Source organism: Bubalus bubalis, chromosome 18, assembly GCF_019923935.1.
Source record: "Bubalus bubalis isolate 160015118507 breed Murrah chromosome 18, NDDB_SH_1, whole genome shotgun sequence".
Lineage (NCBI taxonomy): Eukaryota > Metazoa > Chordata > Mammalia > Artiodactyla > Bovidae > Bubalus > Bubalus bubalis.
Window position 1 is genome coordinate 10,562,049 of NC_059174.1, and position 19,306 is coordinate 10,581,354.

Consider the following 19,306-nt stretch of genomic DNA (forward strand, 5'->3'; position numbering starts at 1 on the left):
AGTGCACCGGCTGTTGGGCCCAGAACTGGCACGTGTCTGAGTACCTGCTTTCCACCCGGCTCAGTGGCAGCTCGTTTCTCTTGTCCTGAGTTTGCGGTTATGTCCACGCCTGTTATCAGGGCTCTTGGGAATTCAGGTGATCTCTTCACCTCCTGTCCTGACTGAGTAGCTGACTGTCTGTGTCCCAGACACTGAGCTGATCACTGGAGGTGATGCTTACTGAGTTGCAGCCCTCTCATATATGTTACAGTGTCACTAAGAGTAGGGTCCTCTCATCTTGCTGGCTGCCATTGCATGTGTCAAACCTGTCTAGACTGCTTTTCAGTTTGCATCATGCTCAAGGTCCTCATTGGCCTTGGAGAAGCTGGAAGCTGAACCTTTTCTTTGAGAGCAGTGATTTGGTTCCCTGTTTCTATAGCATTGTCAGAAAGGGTTTTATTATAATTTAGATTTAAATATAAACCTTGCAGAGACCATGTAAACTTTTCATCTGCAGACAAATGAGAAAATGATTTTATCTAAAATTATTAGCAGCTTTGTAAGAAACATAAAGTAGAGAACTTATGATGACTTAGGATGAGGATAAAATAAGAGATGCCAGAGGGACCCAGATACCCTTGCCAGGCCTCCCAGCCTCTGGAGCCCCCTTGTCGTCTGTGGGTTGAGGTGCTCCCTGACTTCCAGTACTTGGCACATAGCTGCTGTGCCGCCAGTGTTTGTTCGGGCTCCAGATGTCTCGCTGTCTTCCCTGTTGTCAGAGCCCTGGTCCAAGTCGTGCCTTCCCATCCTCCCAGGGGCTTCGGCTGCAGATGAAGGCTCCGCTTCCCTCTCACACCCCCAGTGTCGCAGCGCCTCTCCCCTCTCCACTCCCTCCTCGCTCTCACCATGTCCCCCACCCCCTCCAGGCTGGCGTCCCTGCTCAGTTATGCGTCTTGGCTCTTTTTCTCCGTTCTTCCCCCTCTCCTCTTAAGTCCGTCATTTAATCTGCCAAAAACACAGCTGCTCACACTGAGAGAAGGCCAGCTCAAAGGTCCCTGTTCCCCAAGGCCTCTTGTGTCCTGCTCTGTTGTGTTTATTTCTCCTACAGTGCCAGCCCAGTGTCCGGTAGTCAGTGAATCTGCCTCCCTGTTGAGGCTGAGCTCAGCTGTGGGCGCTCACCAGTTTCTGTGTGCAGCAGCTGCACAGTCCAGTGTCTGCAGTGTCGTAAACCCGCACGATGGTTTTGGATGAGCGCTTTAGAGGGATTTGTTCCGGCACTTCCCACCACAGCCGGCTCCTCACACTCTAGGTGGGGGCTCCTAACGTGGCCTTTTTAAGTTAGTCCCCAAAGCTGGAAGTAGCCTTGCCCCTCCTTCACTCCCATCCCCTCCCCCATCCGGTTATCCTGCCAGCTCCTCTGACCTCTCTGTAGTTTCTGATCCAGATAGATCTCTTTTTGTGTGTGTTGAGGAGCATTCTATTTTTAAATTTTATTCATTTTTATTTGAAGGATAATTACAATATTGTGTTGGTTTCTGCCATATATCAACACGAACCTCCCTCACACCTCATCCCATCCCACCCCTCTAGGTTGTCACAGGGCCCCGGTTTGAGCTCCCTGAGTCATACAACAAATTCTTGGAAATTTGTAGAGGCTTTATCTCACCCAGCCTCTGCTTCCATCATTCCCATCTTTGATGTCTGTCTTCCTATAGATGTAATCCCCTTAGGCAGGGACCTTGCCTTCCTAATCTCTGTACCCCTCCCCCTTGATGATAAACACTTTGCACATGGCTGAGAGCTCCATGATTATTTACTTGACTCACTATGAACTGATTGGAGGAGTCAGCTGAGGAAGCCCCTTAAGCAGTGGTTCTCAGATGGACGTGGCCATGAGCATCTCGGACCTCAGGACCCCATCCGGGCACCCCAGGCTACTGTCCTGTGAGTGCTGCAGTGCACAGGCTTTGAGAGTGCCGCGTTAGGGTGTGATTGTCGGTTTGAGTGAATTTTCCTTCCCCTAACAAATCCCCTGCCTGACGATCCAAGTGCTCATGAGCTTGCAGGCCTTCCACCACTTTTCCAGCCCGACAGGTTGGGCCTTGTCCTGACTTCTCTGCCCTGGAGTGCAGTGCATGGTGTGTCCACAACCCGTGTTCCTGCATAAGAAAAGGAACCGAACTGTTCTGGGTAGGACTCAGCCTTCCAGGGATGTGGTCAGACTGTCCACAGTCTGGTAAATGTTTTGGTAAGAACTGTAGCATATCAGAATGGTTCCATTAATGTGACATCACATTCTGGAGTGTTGTATGTTACGATAAGATTAATGATTAAGATGTGGAACGCACTGTGTTTGTTGGGAATAACCAAACTCTGCACAGGCTGCATGGTACAGCACATACTAACTTCACTATGACTCCCGATGCACGTCCCAGTCTCTGAACGGCAGCCTCCCTGCTTCACCTACATCCGTCTTGGTCCACAGAGCAGCTCTGCATCCTTGCAGCCTCACTGGATGGAGCTCCCTGGAAGCAAACTGGACAGTTCACTTTTAGGGATAATGGAGAAATATATTTCCTTTGGTGATTGTTTTCAAAATAAGGAAACCATGAAGCAGTGCTCAGGGGCCAGAGGATTGAAATTGTTCTCTCGGTATCTCTGTAGATGGTTAGCTGTAACCATCATCATGTTCTTTTTTCAGGAATGTTTTGCTGTTGGGCTGGTGTATTCTCCCCACTCCCAGGGTGTGTGATATCAAACCAAATGGAGAATTAGAAAACTATTCAGGGCCCTGGCCCCTCTGTGGGCTGTTTTTTCTCCTCTAAAAATACTTCGAAAGTAAAATATATTCAGTTTTCTGAGTAGAATATGATTATTTTGGTACTGTGATTTTTTTTTTTTTTTGAAATAAACACCTTGAGAAAAAGTGGGCCTCTTGTACTAGACTTGAGAAATCTTCAGTAATGCATGAAAAATAAATAAAAAAATACATATCCTTTCCTAACTTCAAAATGTGTAACTATTTCGTCAATATAAGATGACATTGGTGTTTAGTTTCTATTGAGAAACTCAGTTGATTCTGAAACTCAGCCTAATTTTTGAGATGTGATCTGTGAAAAAAATGTCTATCTTAAATGGATAGAATATGTGGATTGTTGTCAGTGGGGAAGAAGTATTAAAGGATTTCAAGGAGATTTTTAAAGGTTTGCAGTCCTAACTGTATCTTGAGCACCTTCCTTACCCATGGGGTTAATCCAATATGAATTAATTTAGGAGAAGTCACAGGCACTCATGCAAGGCCATTTTGGGGCTTCAGTTCAGGTTGTCAATAGAAGAGTCTGGGAAATGGATAATTTGAAAGAGTGCTTTTGTATAATTCATACTTTTTGAATTATTAAATTGGACAAATTAGAGAAACCATATATACATAATATATATGTATAGAGAGAGCACGAGCAAGCAGTGGTTTTCAAGTCCCCAACTTGGTCATGTTGATTTTTAAAAATTAAGTTTTCCAAAATACATATACCCTAGTCTTAGGTATAAAATAAACTAATAAAATCAGATTGCATTGAGGGACATGTTCAGACAGGCAGAATAGCATTTGTTTCCTATTCAAAGTTTCATTTTAATTTCTACCTTAACTACCGTGAGTGGAAAATGGTTACCAGCTTCTGTGTTTCATATCTCCAAATTAAATATAATTTTGTGGTTATTATTTATTTCAGCAAATTACTTATTTAACACAGAAATTAAATGTTTTAGCTTTGTTAATTACTGGAAGACTTGAAGGTTTTAGTTTCAAAAAGAAATAATTACTGAGACTTTTATAAGTTGTATAGCTGTGTTCTTAACTAGTGGGATATTTACTGATCGTTTTCTTTCTAAACAGGACACGACTATCAGAGAATTGAATTTGGTGTTAATGAAGTAATTGAACCCAGTGACACTTTGCCGAGAACTCCCAACTACAGTATTTCAAGCACATTGAATCCTCAGGCCCCTGAATTTATCCTTAGCTGCACAACTTCCAAAAAGCTCCCCGATGACATTGATAAAGAAGTGAACTACAGCTCCGCCAACTGCCAGTACCCGGGCCCTGCCCTTGCCCTGGATGGCGGCTCTCCTGCCGAGGCGGAAGCTTTAGAGAATGATGGTGTTTCGGGTGGTCTTGGACAAAGGGAGCGTAAAAAGAAGAAAAAACGTCCCCCTGGATATTATAGTTACTTGAAAGACGGTGGCGAGGGTGGACCTTCGGCGGAAGCCCTGGTCAATGGCCACGCCGGCCCAGCAGTCCCCAACAGCGTAGGCGCCGAGGACACGGACTTGATGGGGGATGTACCCACGGCAGGGACCCCCCGGACTTGGGGCAGCCCTCAGGACGCCACGGACTTTGTCAGCGACGCCGGGCCTGCTGAGGCTTTCCCTGGAGCCCTGGACGGCGAGGCCAGGACTGCAGGGCAGCCTGAGGGCTGCCCCGGGGCTGACTCGGAGGCCTCCTGCCTCCCTGCCGAGGGCGGCAGGGACACCTTGTTGAGGACAGCTGTGGCTCAGCCCTCCGTGGGGACTGATACTACTGAGAACCTTGGAGTCACTAACGGACAAATACTTGAATCCTTGGGTGAGGGCACAGCTGCCAACGGGGTGGAGTTGCACACCGTGGAGAGCTCGGACTCGGACCCCGCCAAGGCCGAGAGCGCCCCACCTCCTGCGGATGCCCCGGCCTCCGCAGCGGGCACTGTGCCTGCCAGTCAGCCCGCCAAGTCGTGGGCTAGTCTTTTTCATGATTCTAAGCCTTCTTCCTCTTCCTTGCCTGTGGTTTCTGTGGAAACTAAGTATTCCCCTCCCGCCACGTCTCCCCTGGTCTCTGAAAAGCAGGCGGAAGTCAAGGAAGGGCTGGTTCCAGTTTCAGAGGATCCTGTAGCCATAAAGATTGCAGGTATAGTTCAAAAGATACAGGTCTGAGGCCAAGATGGGAGCAGACAGTCTGCACTGTTATCCAGAGCGATAGCGGATTACCTATGTGTTCAGACGAATTTCTGAACAATACCTGTGCCTTATGTGTCACTAAGAGTAAAATGACATATGAGCAGAATCGGGTGGGGAGGGATATCTATCTTTTACATTAAGTAGAAAACCCATTTCCGTTACCAGTCATTTGACAGATTACATTTCCACGTCTTGCCTTCTGACTAATTGTGCTCCCTTGTGTGACTAATGGGTAGTCCTGTCTGTGTTCCAGTTATTACGACCTCAGGGTTGTAATCCCTGAGGATTCCACTCACTTAGGAGTTATTTCTTAGGATATAAGAAAGTACTTTTTTTTTTTTTTAATGCCTATTTTGGATTGAGTAAATGGATTTTGTTCAGTTTTAGCACACCAAGGCCAACTCTTGACTGGAAAAGAAAAACTGCAACAGTTTGGCCTGAAGTTAATATTTCATTTGATATGCTAAGGCTCAAAAAGTAGGGCCAGTTCACAATAAAACTGTAAAGCCTCATGGCTTGTGTTTCTAAAGTTAAGGTGGGAAGTCAGAAGCAGGAACGTGTGTTGTTTTTACACATGCCTAAGAAACTGGGGCTGTTCTTCAGGATTCATTATCCAAGGAGTTTACCAGTAGCCAGTACTTCAGGTTCTTACCCCATTGGCCCAGTTAAAATGAACTGTCTTTTTTTTAAGTTTATTGGCCGCACCAGGTGTTAGTCGCTGCCTGAGACTTTTGTAGTTGCGGCGAGCAGGGCTGCTACCTAACTGTGGCGACTGTGCTGCTTATTCCGGTGGCTTCTCGTGGAGCACAGGCTCTACAGTGAGGGCCTGCTGGCTCAGACGGTGAGGCATGTGCCTGCAGTGAGGGAGAGCCAGGCTCGATCCCCGGTTTGGGGCGATCCCCTGGAGAAGGAAACGGCAACCTGCTCCAGTACTCTTGCCTGGAAAATTCCATGGATGAGGAGCCTGGTAGGCTACAGTCCCTGGGGTCACACAGTTGGACACGACAGAGCAACTTCACTTTCTTCCTTCCTTCCTTTCTTTTAGTTGTGATGTATGAACTTAATTGCCTCGAGGCACGTGGAACCTTCCTGGATCGGGTATCAAACCCGTGTCCCCTGCATTGGCAGGCAGATTCTTAACCACTGGATCACCAGGGAAGTTCTGAATTGTCTTTGTTTAGGCTTTAATGTTTGCTGGTTTAACATTTTGGCATACCTGACAGCATTTGGCACCAAACGATGAGAGTGAAAGCAGTAACGAGATGCAAAGTGTGTACTCTCTTACGAATGGCCAGGATTGCAGCAAAGATAAAGCACATCCTTCTGCTGAGAGTAAGATGACAGCAAGCAATACTAGAACAAGTTTTTAAATAAGCATTTTATAACTTATACAAAATATAATATTTTGAGTAATCTAGGTGTTGGATTTCTCTTTAAATGAGAAGTTAATTGATAGATGCACCAGCATTTTGGACTTTTAAAACGAATAACTTTTAGGTTATTTGGGTGAATTTTTTATTGTAACTTTTTAAAACGTGTTCATTGCAAGGGAAAGCTGTAAGAGTCAGGGGAGAACAGTTACAGCCTTTGTGTAGATCATTAAACGTCATTCTTAACTTGTAGTGGGAGATGCATGGTCTGATGCTTTTAAAAGCGGACATGCTAAGTTTAAAGTCAGAGTGAAAGTGAAAGTCGCTCAGTCGTGTCCGACTCTTTGTGACCCCATGGACTATATAGTCCATGGAATTCTCCAGGCCAGAATACTGGAGTGGGTAGTCGTTCCCTTCTCCAGGGGATCTTCCCAACCCATGGATTGAACCCAGGTCTCCCACATTGCAGGCGGATTCTTTACCAGCTGAGCCACCAGGGAAGCGCTTAAAGTCAGAAGGCACTGTCATGTTTGTATTCCTAAAATTGCTTCACAAAGGGTGGTGGTGGTTTAGTTACTAAGTTGTGTCTGACTCTTTTGTGACCCCATGGACTGTAGCCGGCTAGGCTCTTCTGTCCATGGGATTTCCCAGACAAGAATACTGAAGTTGATTGCTATTTCCTTCTCCATCGGACCTTCCCAACCCAGGGATCAAACGAGGGAGTCCTGCATTGTAGGTGGTCTCCTGCATTGCAGGCAGATGCTTTATTTTTCAGCCACGGGAAGCCCACTTCACAAGGAAAACCTCCATTCCTGGGAAATTTCCTCAATCTATTTAAAAGAAGAAAGAAAATATTCATTTTAAATGTTTTAAAGCATTGTAGTCAAATAACTTTAAATGTGGCTTGATACATAGTTTGCTGTGTATGTTAAAATCTAGTTGACTTGCTAAAATCTGACGATAAACTGCTCTCTAGAACGCTGTGAGGAAATTCCCTGGTGGTCTGGTGGCTAGCACTTTCACTGGGCCAGGACCTAGTTTCAAGTCCTGGTTGGAAAACTTAAGATCCTACAAGTGATTCGGCTCCTCCAAAAGAGAAATGAAATAGAGCGACACTGGGGGCTCTTAGTTATTTGTATTCGTGCAGAGTATTGCTACAGTCTAATCACTTTTGAATTGATGGTCCCCCATTACCTCCCTCCAAGATTTATTTTTTTAACCGTTTTTGATTAAGTCAGTTATAAAAATGTTTTCATTATCTGAGCAAAAGTGTGGTTCCTTTCAAAACGTTTCATTCTTTTGAGCCTGATTATTGAACCTTAGAGGGCTTCCCTGGTGGCTCAGATGGTAAAGCGACTGCCTGCAATGCAGGAGACCCAGGTTCAATCCCTGGGTCGGGAAGATCCTCTGGAGAAGGAAATGGCAATCCACTCCAGTATTCTTGCCTGGAAAATCCCATGGGTGGAGCCTGGTAGGCTACAGTCCATGGGGTCGCAAAGAGTCGAATACGACTGAGGGACTTCACTTCTTCATTGAACCTTAGGAATACAGAATGTAGTTGCTGAAAGTTTTCAGTATTTCTTGAAAAATAATGCAGCGATAGTCGCACTGAGTAACTGTTGGAATCACACTGAGCTTAGGTAAAGTAGATTGTTTAGAATTTTTTTCCCCCTTTGTCATATTCCCCTCCTGAGAGGTTTACCTGATAAAAATGAAAAGGTATATTGAAGTGGTCGTAGGTCAGATCACTGCCACAGACGTAGCTTTAATGGTAGGCCCGCTTACTCTAAGAAGCATTTGACTGTGTGAAATTCTAGCTCCATTGAAAGATCTGTTGATGTTGGCTGCCATAGAATTTGACTTGCATTAACGTCTGAGTGGTTCTGCTGAGAGAGTAATTTTTATGTGTATCATTTTATTTATTAAATTTGGGAAAGAAACAGGAGGGAACGGCAGTTTGAATAAGTTTATTCTCTTTTGAGTTCTTAGAAGGATATCAGTATCCACAGGCCAGTTTTTGACCCCAGGGTCATTTATTTTGGGTGTCCGCATTTCTGGATCATCTGTCTGCCCTGTCATTATGTCTGTGCTTAATGAATGCCAGGTAGTTTTGTATAACCACAAATGAAATGGAACTCAGATCAACTGTAAACAGAAAGTAATAGTCATACACAGCATTTTGGAGTGAAATATAGCCAGATTTCAGTTACTCACAGTCTGTTTATCCATTACTGCATTGCATTCTGCTTTTACGTTCTTTGGTGGCAAGGCCATCTTCATGGTGTCATTTGTCAACATTTTGTTCCTTTCTCCATTTTTCTTAAGTGTAAACTCTGATTTAAGCAGGAAACGGAAGGGAAAAGCAGTTCCCCAGCCTGGTGGGAAGCATGGACCTGCACAGGAGGCCTGCAGAGGCTTGGGGAGGCTTCCATGTTTCAGGAAGTGGTTTATGTCAGTCTGAGAGGGAGTATATGCCATCTTTCAGTAGGAATAACTGAGTCAGGAGATGAACAGAAGGAACCTGAAAATCTTAATTCTTATAGCTTGTATTGAAACTAAGTGCAAAACCTGAGGCACACACCCATGTTGAGAGTAAGTGTGACAGAAAAAAGCAGAGGTTACAGCCTCAGCTGGTGCTCCCTCCAGAGCCTGGAATGGAACATACCCTGCTGAGTGATGAACATTAAAATCTTCCTGGGCTTTTACTGGGGATCACTTGTACTCTCCCAAACCTGAATTGTATCAAATGCTTTCAGGTCACACACACAGTTATTTTGTTCTTTATGTTTTGCTTTCAAAACTGTGCACCAGTGTATTCTGTTTTAAAGGTGTGTAAATAATGGTGGCAAGGAGCGAGACCAGGCCAAATGCCCAAATAGGAGCAAGAATTCTAGTCTCAGAGAACTATGTAAACTGAGGTCTTAGACAGCTGAAAAACATTCTGTTCTGCGGGGTATTGAGGCTCTAGTCATGCCATTTATTATGAATTTTAGTAAAACACACTTAATAGATGATTTTACACTGTTTTGGACCTAAAAAACTGTCGCTGGAGAGAACAATAAAATCACTGCAAATTGGATCTGCTCAGAAAAATGAATTCCTGGATCTGTATTTATTTTAAGCAATATACCCCAATTGAGCTTTGCTTTGGTGGTTTATAAATCATATCTATATTTCTCCTGTCCTTGGGAAATACTTTCTCCCATGTTTTTCATTCTCTTCACATTCTCCCAAGTAGTCCAGGCAGTGACCATGCAGCAGGCTCTGAGTGGAGGAGGTCCACCACCTGTGTGCAGACTCACGTGGGTTGAGAGTTCAGTTCACATCTGACTTGACAGGTGTATGTCCTTGCAGGTATTTCTGTTCTGTATCCTTTATAGACCTCCCTAAATGGGACTCCCTTTCCCACCATGAGAAAATGTAAGTTGATTTGTCGCCAGTGGGTAATGGCACATTCTGATCACTTCACTGTCCTCCACCTGATTAGATAACCAGGATAGTGTGTGTTCTTCCACAGTGATGTAATGAGGAAGAAAACACTTGGAGGATGTTTTAAACAGTTAGGAAGATGACAGAAAGGCAGGTCAACAGCAGCAGAATGTCAACGACAAGCCAACTGTTGAGCCTTCAGAATCAGTGAAAGTTCTGTGCCTTGCATTTTCATGGATTTTAAATGGTAATATGACCTCTAGGTGCTGACTTTAGGAAAACAAAATTTGATGCATAAAATATGTAAGAATAATCATGGCTTGTGAACTTATACGTTTGACAGTGTTAGTATTACCATTTGAGTTTATAAATCATTTCACTTGAGTGATTTGTGGTAAGGTATGTGGTTTACTATATACGTCTTGAATCGTAAGAAAGGCTCTTAACCACTCAATGTTTCTGCCTATCAGCAGATTTCATAAGGTTGAACTTTAATTCAGCCATTTACTGTTTGAGCTGTTACAGCGGTGGAAATAACGGTTTCCGTTTTGTATCTTCTGTGTGGTATGGAGTCAGTGCTGGCATTTTATGCCATTCCTGTAACACCATTCCTCCGCAGACCTGCCAACTCCTGTGGAAAAGATGGCTTGAAGAGAGCACCCTCCTCAAGTTACTGTCTAAACAGATCCAAGTAGTAAATTATACCAACAACGATGGATTGAAGAGAAGGCTTTTCAGGGGGGAACTTGTTACTATAGTCAACTTCTGATAATTTGCCCTGAAAGAAGGTAAAATAGATAACCAACAGTGATGACTTGGGACCATAAGTCAGATTTAAAGTTTCAACCCCAGGAAATACCCTGCTCTCTCTCTCTGGCTGCCCTTCCTTGTTTTGATTTTTTTTGACCTCCATAATTACAGTGCTTATTGGACTTTAGCAAAATAGTAAACGGAAACGGTGATGTTGTTATAAAAGGAACTTAATTAAATAGTGGTTATACCAAAAAATTGAAAGCGATATTCATACCGGCTTGTCTGTAAATCGTGAATATTGGCTTCTGGATTAGAGCAGTGACACGCATTCATTTTAGGAGGATTCACTAAACAGGACAGTGACTGTTAGGGTTAGCCTTGTCTTGGCGCCTGTGCTGTTCGGGCCGAGGAGAGGAGCAGCACACGGCGGGCTCTGTCGGGTGTTAGCCTCTGGATCAGTGTGTGGCCGTTGAAGTTGTTCCGAGGGAGAAACGCTCAGTGCACAGTGTGTTATAAAACTGAACATTAAGAGGAAAATCTTAGACAGTAAGATATTTAATCTTAATTTTTTCTACAACCTTTCTTTCCTTTCAAAATGTGACTTTGTTAATGCACACACTCACAAAATAGTCAAAACTTAACTTTAAGGAATCGAAGCAAACATTTCCATTTGAAGAACTGAAAAGTGTTGGTCCTCCCAGACTTCATCCTTTAGTCCCCTTCCTTCTCTCTCACTTGTTTGAGCTCTTTATTTTCTGAGCAGGATTAGGACCCTCTATGAGGAGCTGACCGAGTGAGACATGATCCAGACCCTCACCATTTCCCTGCAGGGGCCGCGCTGTCTGCCCCAGGTTACAGAGTAAATGAAGTGGTGGAATTGGGGGGCAGACCCTTGTTTCCTGCTTGTCTTCCTGGATTCTTGCCCTTAGTCCACTTCTCTGTTGGAATTCCCACTCCTGCAGGGTTTCAAGGCTTCCCAGGTGGCTCAATGGTAAAGAATCTACCTGCAGTTGCAGGAGCCACAGGAGACATGGGTTTGATCCCTGGATTGGGAAGATTCCCTGGAGGAGGAAATGGCAACCCACTCCACCATTTTTACCTGGAAAACGGTCAGAAGAGTCTGGTGGGCTACAGTCCAGGGGGGGTCACAAAGAGTCAGGCGTGACTGAGTGACTAACACTTTTCACTTCAACTCCACAGGTCGTTCCACACAAACTTGTATGGAGTCATTTGCCATAATCCATAGCTATTGGTCTCCAGCTTACTTCATCCCATGTGGCTGGGGAACACTGTGTGCTATCCGTGGTCTAGGTCAGCGAGTCACGATCGGCCTTGCCTTGAGGACTCGCCGAGGAACACGATAGGAGAGGAACAGCTGGAGGCTCTTAGCAGAGAGAGAAGCAGGGGGAAGGAGGCGAGGAGACCTGATGGAGCCAATATGTGTCTGCTTGGAAGTTCTGTTCAGTCAAGTAGTTGCGTCTGACTGCAACCCCTTAGTTCTATTAACCTGCAGTTACTGAACAAACCACTAGGTGATGCTAAGAGACTTAGCATTGGGGAAGAAAGAGTGAACCTTTTTTTTTTCTGTTTTTTTTTTTTTTTTTTTTTCTAACCTGCCTGCTCCTTAAAGTAAGCAACCCTGGGATTGGTTCAGGGGAAGGGTTGATGTAGAACTAAAGGTTCTGTCCAATCAGCACATGCCATTGTCTAGACAAATGTTGGAAAGGAATCAGCTAGTAGTCCATTTTAAATTGGCTGTGTTCACAGATTCCATAGGGCTGGGATGTTTCCACCTGCAGGTGTTCAGATTATTCTGTGCATGTAGCTCAGTGAAAAACATGAGAGGAGAGGCGTTTTCCAGCCGAGAGCAGTTAGTTCCTGACACTTTTGCACCTGCTTCCCCTTTGAGAGTGGACTTGGCCTTGTCATAAATGATTATTTTTTAACCCGACAAAATACACATCCAAAGCACTTTTGACCATCTGTAAATGTATTTTTGAGGCCGGTAAAACAGTTGTGTGGAAGAGAAGTTTCAGATAAGGTCTTGCATGCATGTCCCCGGTCATTTGCTTTCTGTTTCCTTCAGTGTCTGTATTGAATGGGAATTGATGCTGTCAAGCCTCTTCCCCTCATAGCCCACCCCCACCTTGGGACACTTTGCTTCCAGCATCATCAGGGAAGTTGATACTGCTATTCATGTCCCCTCCCCACCGCCCCCGTACACCATGATGAGTCTTGCCTTCCCCTCCCTCCTGCCATCCCGGGATCTCCTGGGCCCCTGCTGTGCCTGTGTGTGTTTCCTCTCGGTGGAGGGCACCACACTCCGCTGGAGAGATTTCTTCTGGTGCCATTTGCTGTCACACGCCTCTTGTCTCCCTCCTCAGCCAGGCTTCCTGCCCCCAGTGCCCTCCACTCTCGCTTTCCCCTCCTGAGGCCCTCCAACTTCCGTCTGCCTCCACTGCTGAGTCCAGCTGCCCTGTCTTCCTCGATCACCGTGACGGTTTCTCCTCAGCCTGTCACTTGGGACGGGGGTGGTCCAGGGGCTCCATTCCCTACCCATTGCTCTCAGGATGTACAGCCCTGAGCTGCAGGGTCCCGTGTGTGAGTGAGTGGGGATGTGTCACTGGCTGGTCTGTGAGAGTCAGTGTACTGTTCAATGGTGTCATCCGGGCACCCTTATTCGAGCCTCTGAAACTCTCAAACTGAGCCCCTCATCTCGTCATGGTCCCCCAGAGCCAGCAAAGAACCTGCTTGTCTCTGCGCACGTCTCCTCTGGGTGCAAGGCAGCCCGCTTAGCTAGAGACGTTTTCAAATTTCTGGTGCTGTTTGCTCTCGCACGCCCTGGCCACGCCTGGTTTCTCCAGTCCGTGGATCGGGTGGCACGTCCCCTCCCCTGCCCACCCCCACCCTCACCCCGCCGCAGAGCCCGTACTGTGTCGTCCCTCCCCGCCTGGTCTGCAGGCTCTGACGCGGCAGGGCCACCTCTCCGTTGTCTCTGGGCCTACAGGTCCTGGTGCCCAGGCAAGGCTTAACCAGCAGCAGCATGGCATTTATCAGAGGTCCTTGTGTTCAGAAGTTGGTTTTGAGTTTTATGACTGTGCCCCATATGGAGAGCAGGGGTGAGGGGAGAGGACCTTGGCAAACTTAGTCTTAACTGAACAGATTTCATGCCCTCTCTTTTGAGTTGGTCATGTTTCACTTTTTAATAAATGGGAAAATTATTCTCTATGCTTTCTCAATTAGAGGACAGAGGGCATTTTATCCTCACAGGAGAGAGGGAGGAAGTGGGTGTGTTTGACATTAGAACCTTGCGAATTAATTTCTTCATTTAATGCTTAAGTCTGGGACCTGCCAGTGCAGCTGTGTGTTTAGAAAAGAAAGGCTTCTTTTGTTCTGAGTGTTGCCTTGGGGTGGGTGCGGATACAAATTCGTGCTCCCTTGTTACTGTTACAAGTCACTGGAGGCAGTGTGGCTGCAGGTTATGAATTTTGGGTACTGACTGCACCTCCTGGCTCCTGTGAGGTCACAGCCAGGCGAGTTAACCTGGAGCCTCGGTTTCCTTTTGTTGAAAGGGGGTGGTAGCGCTACCCTGGGATCTCTGAGTATTAAGCACAGTGAGTTAACACTGTGAGCTGGAATGCACTTACCGAGAATAACTGTGGCTGTCACTGTTAAAGGATTTGTAATGGGACACGGGGGACCTTGTTATAAAGCATTTCTATTAAAAGCATAAAACATTCTTTTATTGCTATTTTAAGACCGGGGAAAAGCGATGTCAAAGATGAATCCGAGGATAACAAAGCTTGCTCCAAGTCTGTTCCCTAATACTGTTAATACTGTTTTTTAAGCCTTTTCTGTTTCTCATTAAAACAGTTCTTGTGCTTCCTAGTTGATAAATGTCAGTGTTCAGGGAGGGGGGGCAGAATACCTTTGAAAATCCTAATCATTCAATAATTACATGATAATGAGCTGAACGAAGCTTTGAAGGAGCCTGCCTTCCCTGTGGGTGTGACTGTGCTCTGGAGTAGGCAGTCAGCTCCCAGAGCAGAGCACAATTGCTCCTGAGACGCTGTTAACACCTTCACTGTGCTCCCATCTTTCAGAGTTACTGGAGAATGTCACCCTGATTCATAAACCGGTGTCATTGCAACCCCGCGGGCTGATCAACAAAGGAAACTGGTGCTACATCAATGCTGTATCCTTCTCAGATGCTGTCCCCAAGGCTGGCTTTCTGCAGCATCCTCTTCCCAGGGCACGTTTGACTTAGTTCAGCTTCTGTGGGGCGTCCATCCCATGTTTTGAATCCAAAACTTTGGTTCCTTATTAACTGGGTTATTTCTGACCACCCCCCCCCCCAAAAAAAAAGATGATGACTGTCAAAATCAAGCAAGTTTAGTTCTCTAAAATGGTCCTGAAAAAAAAAAGGGTGGGGGTTCCTGAATAGTAGGGTAGAGTGACCACTTAAACTGGAAATGTGCTAATTGACTTAATCTGGGTTAAGTCAAGGTCTTCTTTATAAATTCCTTGGATATCACAAGGCAGTTATCTCGGGGATTATTTGCTTTGGTTCCTTTTGTGTTTACATATTTCAGTTGTTCAGTGTTCTTGGCTTATTTAGTTTTATGTGCTCTTTCCACACTCTGGAGCATCAGTTTAGTTTCCTTTACGCTTCCTCACTGCTGTTGTGTAGACACTGCAAGCCTTGGTGGCTTGCCCGCCGATGTATCACCTGATGAAGTTCATTCCTCTGTATTCGAAAGTGCAAAGGCCTTGTACTTCCACACCCATGATAGACAGCTTGTAAGTAAGCCGCTGAGAGCGGGTCAAGGAGTGGACTCCCCCCTCTGATAATTAGATTTAGATAGCAAAAGTTTTTGATTTCCTATAAACCAATCCTGTTCTTTTTTTTTTTTTTTTTTTTAATTTACTGTTCATGATTTTGTATGGAAGTTAACCAGAAATGCAATTGTAACATCGTTTTATCTGTGTTCTTTAGTGTCAGTTGAATAAATTTTAATGTTTAGTAATTTGTATCACTTAAAAAAGATTTAAGAACTCACTAGCCTTTGCAGCATTGGTTACCTAAAGTTTGCTATCTTCATACAAGCTAATACTCTACTTAGCCATCAGGTCTCTTTAGTGATAGTATGTCTTTTTTGAAAAATGTGCTGACTAAATTCATTGATGTCTTCTATTTTTGCTTTATATATCTAAACTGTCGTTATTTACACAATATAAATTATGACATTGATGTTGATGTTGAAAAAAAGTATACTAAACATTTTCTCCCCCATGTTTAGTGTTCGGCTAATGAATGAGTTTACTAATATGCCAGTACCTCCAAAACCCAGACAAGGTGAGTGGAAACAAGGGCTTCTTATACCATTACATATGGGGAACTATGAAGTCAGATGACTGAGACTGAGAAATTCAGTCTTGCTGGGAAAACAATGTCTTTTTACACGCAGGTTGGTACACCTATGCTCTTCTTAAGTTTGGGTGGCAGTGGGGGGAATTTTGGTGATCATGCTTTTTGTCATTTCAAGACTTCATTGGGTTGTGAAAATTTGTGTCCTGTTTCTGTTGCAGCTCTTGGGGATAAAATCGTGAGGGATATCCGCCCCGGAGCTGCCTTCGAACCCACGTATATTTATAGACTCCTGACAGTGATCAAGTCGAGCCTGTCTGAGAAGGTGGGAACTGACGTTCCATAGCGGGCGTGAAGCTCGTGCCACACCCGTTGTGTGTTCGCTGCTTGCCCTCTGCTTTCAAGTGTGCGATGAAGCGGGGTTCCGTGGATCTGGGCTTGCTCTGGAGGCAGTTGCTAGGATGGGTTAGAATATGGAATGACAGTCATGGGGGTCAGACAACTTGTGTATCGTTTACTATGACCACTACTGCTGTGTGTTTGTTCCATAGATTAACTTACTTCCCCCTGTGAAGGTAGGTAGTGTGATAATTGTTTGCTTGTTACATTTGAGGAAAGTAAAGTCACTGTCCAGGGTCCCAGCTAGGAAGTGGTGGAGTCTGGCAGCCTAGCCAGCTCCTTGCCCTCTGAGGGACTGCCTTGCCGCTGCGGGGCCGGGGGCCCTGAGCCACGCCAGCATTCGGGAGGGCTGCCATCTTCCTCGTGCTCCTGCTGTAGCAGCTCCTGGGCCTGTGACTCTGACGACCTACAATTTTAATCATACACTGTACTGCTGAAGGTATGGGGCTCAAGGCCCTGGAGGTCTTGTCCAGGGCCCTGACACATGGCCTTGAAAGGAAATCGGAGCACCCATAGCACAGTGAACTGGAGCATTTCTTTCCTCCCTGATAGAGTTTGTGATAAGTCAAGATGAGCAATGAAATGATGGTCAGGGAAATGCTTTAGGAAACAGTGAAGGAAATTCTGTTAAGACTGAGTGAAGTAATATTGTTTGAAACCCTGTGGTTTCTAAGAAGAGTAGATACTCTGGGCAGTCCAGCAGGACACCACCAGGGGCTCTTCGGTGCTCTCAGCGGAGCCTTGAATGTTAGGTTCGGAATTTAGGGATGTTTCTGTGTTGGAAACGTACACATGGAGTCAGTGTGCCCTCTGCTCTCAAGGAGCTCATCTTCCGGTAAGGGAGTTAGATCGATAATTTAAGAAAACAGGCAAGACAAGCTCTAAGGTAGATGCGTGTCCAGATGCTTTAGAAGCCATAGGATGCCAGGGGGCAGAGGTAAAGCCGGGGGCTTCCCGTCGCTGAGCAGCGCTGCGATCCTGTGGCTGTTACATCACTGTTGGCTTGTTGGGGTCCCTGTGACCCCTCTCAGGGTTGGTGCTTAGCTGGAAGATCTCACAGGACTCTGGAGCTGGTCCTTCAGTGGGTTCAGTAGAGCCTGAGGACTCGGGCAGTGTCTGCAGGAACTCTTGAGACTCCCGTTCGGGTGTAGCCACACAGTCCTCACTTAGGTCCTCCCACGCCACACTGGGACAGCGTGTGGGATGTGGTCCACCCTGGACGCCCCTTGGAGTCTCAGTGTTCAGGGATTGTGTTAGAGGCCAGTCACATAGGCACTGGCTGCCTTGCACAGACCGAAATTCCAGACTCCCAGAAGGAAAGCCAGCACTCAGGAGAAACCACGCTGTGCACGATTTGGGCACGTTCCCTTCCTAGTTCCTGGAATGGTGGGAGCCCTCCCGAAACCCAAGTTCCCAGATGCCAGCTGAGGCCCAGCCCAGCGAGCAGCCCTTTCCCAGCATTGTTAGCTCTTCTCTGTGTCTTGGGGTGTGCCAGCCTCTGCCGTTTCCCACAGACACACACCAGAAGCCCCCGTCCACAGCTCCAGTTACATGAGAGTAAGCAGATCTGCTCAGAGACCGCAAGCAGAAGAGCTTGCAGATCCCTGAAACACACACATGGTTATGCTCCAAAGAGTGAAGTGTGAAGCGATCATGATAAATTACATAATCAGATGAAACCATGTGAGATGATGATACCTCATCTCACGTCTCTGTATGACGGTCTTGTGTGATTCATCTACCAGTGAAATACTGATGTGTGAAACAGGCAGCTGAGTCTTTAAATGAGTAGTTTTTCACATATAACATCTCTTCTACCTTGGTTGCCCATTGTCAAAAATGGAAGGAGACATACAGGGGCTGTTAATTTTACAGCTTACAGTTAGAGTGTGCATGGTGACCCCTGGGGTTGTGCAGTGGGGTGGCCTAGACATTGAGTTCATGTTTTTATTTCATTTTAATAAAAAAGAAACTTTTAAAATAACTTATCATGAAGGTAGTATCTATTGTAGGAAATTTCGGAAGTACAGAAAAGCAAAAATGAAAAAAACAAAACACCCTTTTTATTGCTTAGAGATAAATGTTTAATCTCCCTCCCTCTCCTCTTCTTCACCATCTTGATTGTCAAGAAAAAATCCATATGGTTTTGGGGAAACTCTTTATGTTAAATCTTATTGAACATTCAGGAGAAGGCTAGTTTGTATATGCAGATAATATACTCTGTGCAGGCCTTGGAGAGTAATCTGTTAAAATTAACATGATCCTATTTGACCTTCTCAGGGTCGACAAGAAGATGCCGAAGAGTACTTAGGCTTCATTCTAAATGGACTCCATGAGGAAATGCTGAACCTAAAGAAACTTCTCTCGCCAAATAATGATAGTAGGTTTCAGTGTGTTTACTACAGAAGTGTGTAGAACATTTTTTTAAGAATCTTTCTTAAACAGATGCTATATATAATCTTCATATAATAAGTTGCCTTCCCCACAACAGTCATTCACTCTTCAAGAATCACTTGTTTACTCATTAAGGTAACTAATTACTTTTACATTGCTTATTATGTACCACTGAGAATGTTATATTTTGTATATTCAAGAATTTGTCCAGAACCTTTGCTTTTTCCCCTACAACTTGTAATTGAGAAAATGATGAAGCATGGAGAAAAGCTGAAAGAATAGTTTGGTGATCACCTGTATGACTGGTGGAGTCTGCAGTGGTTACCACACTGTCCTTACTAATCTGTGTCTATCCCCATTGCCCCACCAGAGGAGTTTTTTCCCTGAAAGTGATTCAAAATCAAGTTACAGATGGTGGTTTAGTTCACTTCTGGTAAAGCACGCATCCCCTGAGGTAGGGGTGACTTTCCTGGTACCCTGAGTCCCCTTGCAAGTGAAGGAGCCTGACTGCGATAACGAGGCAGAGTGTGCTTCCCCATCCATGTGCGTGCCCCAGGTGTCCCCTGGTGTCATCCATCCCTGGCCAGACCAGCAGCACACGGGGGCATCATACCATTGCATTTGT

At 45.4% G+C, this 19,306-nt stretch overlaps 1 protein-coding gene across 1 annotated transcript in view; it reads left to right on the plus strand.

Moving 5' to 3' along the window:
* Positions 1-19,306, plus strand: part of USP10 (ubiquitin specific peptidase 10) — a 63,600-nt gene that overhangs the window by 35,064 nt on the left and 9,230 nt on the right. Inside the window, exons 4-9 of the mRNA XM_025268480.2 lie at positions 3,872-4,918; positions 14,624-14,715; positions 15,211-15,320; positions 15,821-15,876; positions 16,110-16,213; positions 18,568-18,667. Coding sequence (XP_025124265.2) covers positions 3,872-4,918; positions 14,624-14,715; positions 15,211-15,320; positions 15,821-15,876; positions 16,110-16,213; positions 18,568-18,667 — 1,509 coding nt within the window. The remainder of the gene's footprint in view (positions 1-3,871; positions 4,919-14,623; positions 14,716-15,210; positions 15,321-15,820; positions 15,877-16,109; positions 16,214-18,567; positions 18,668-19,306) is intronic.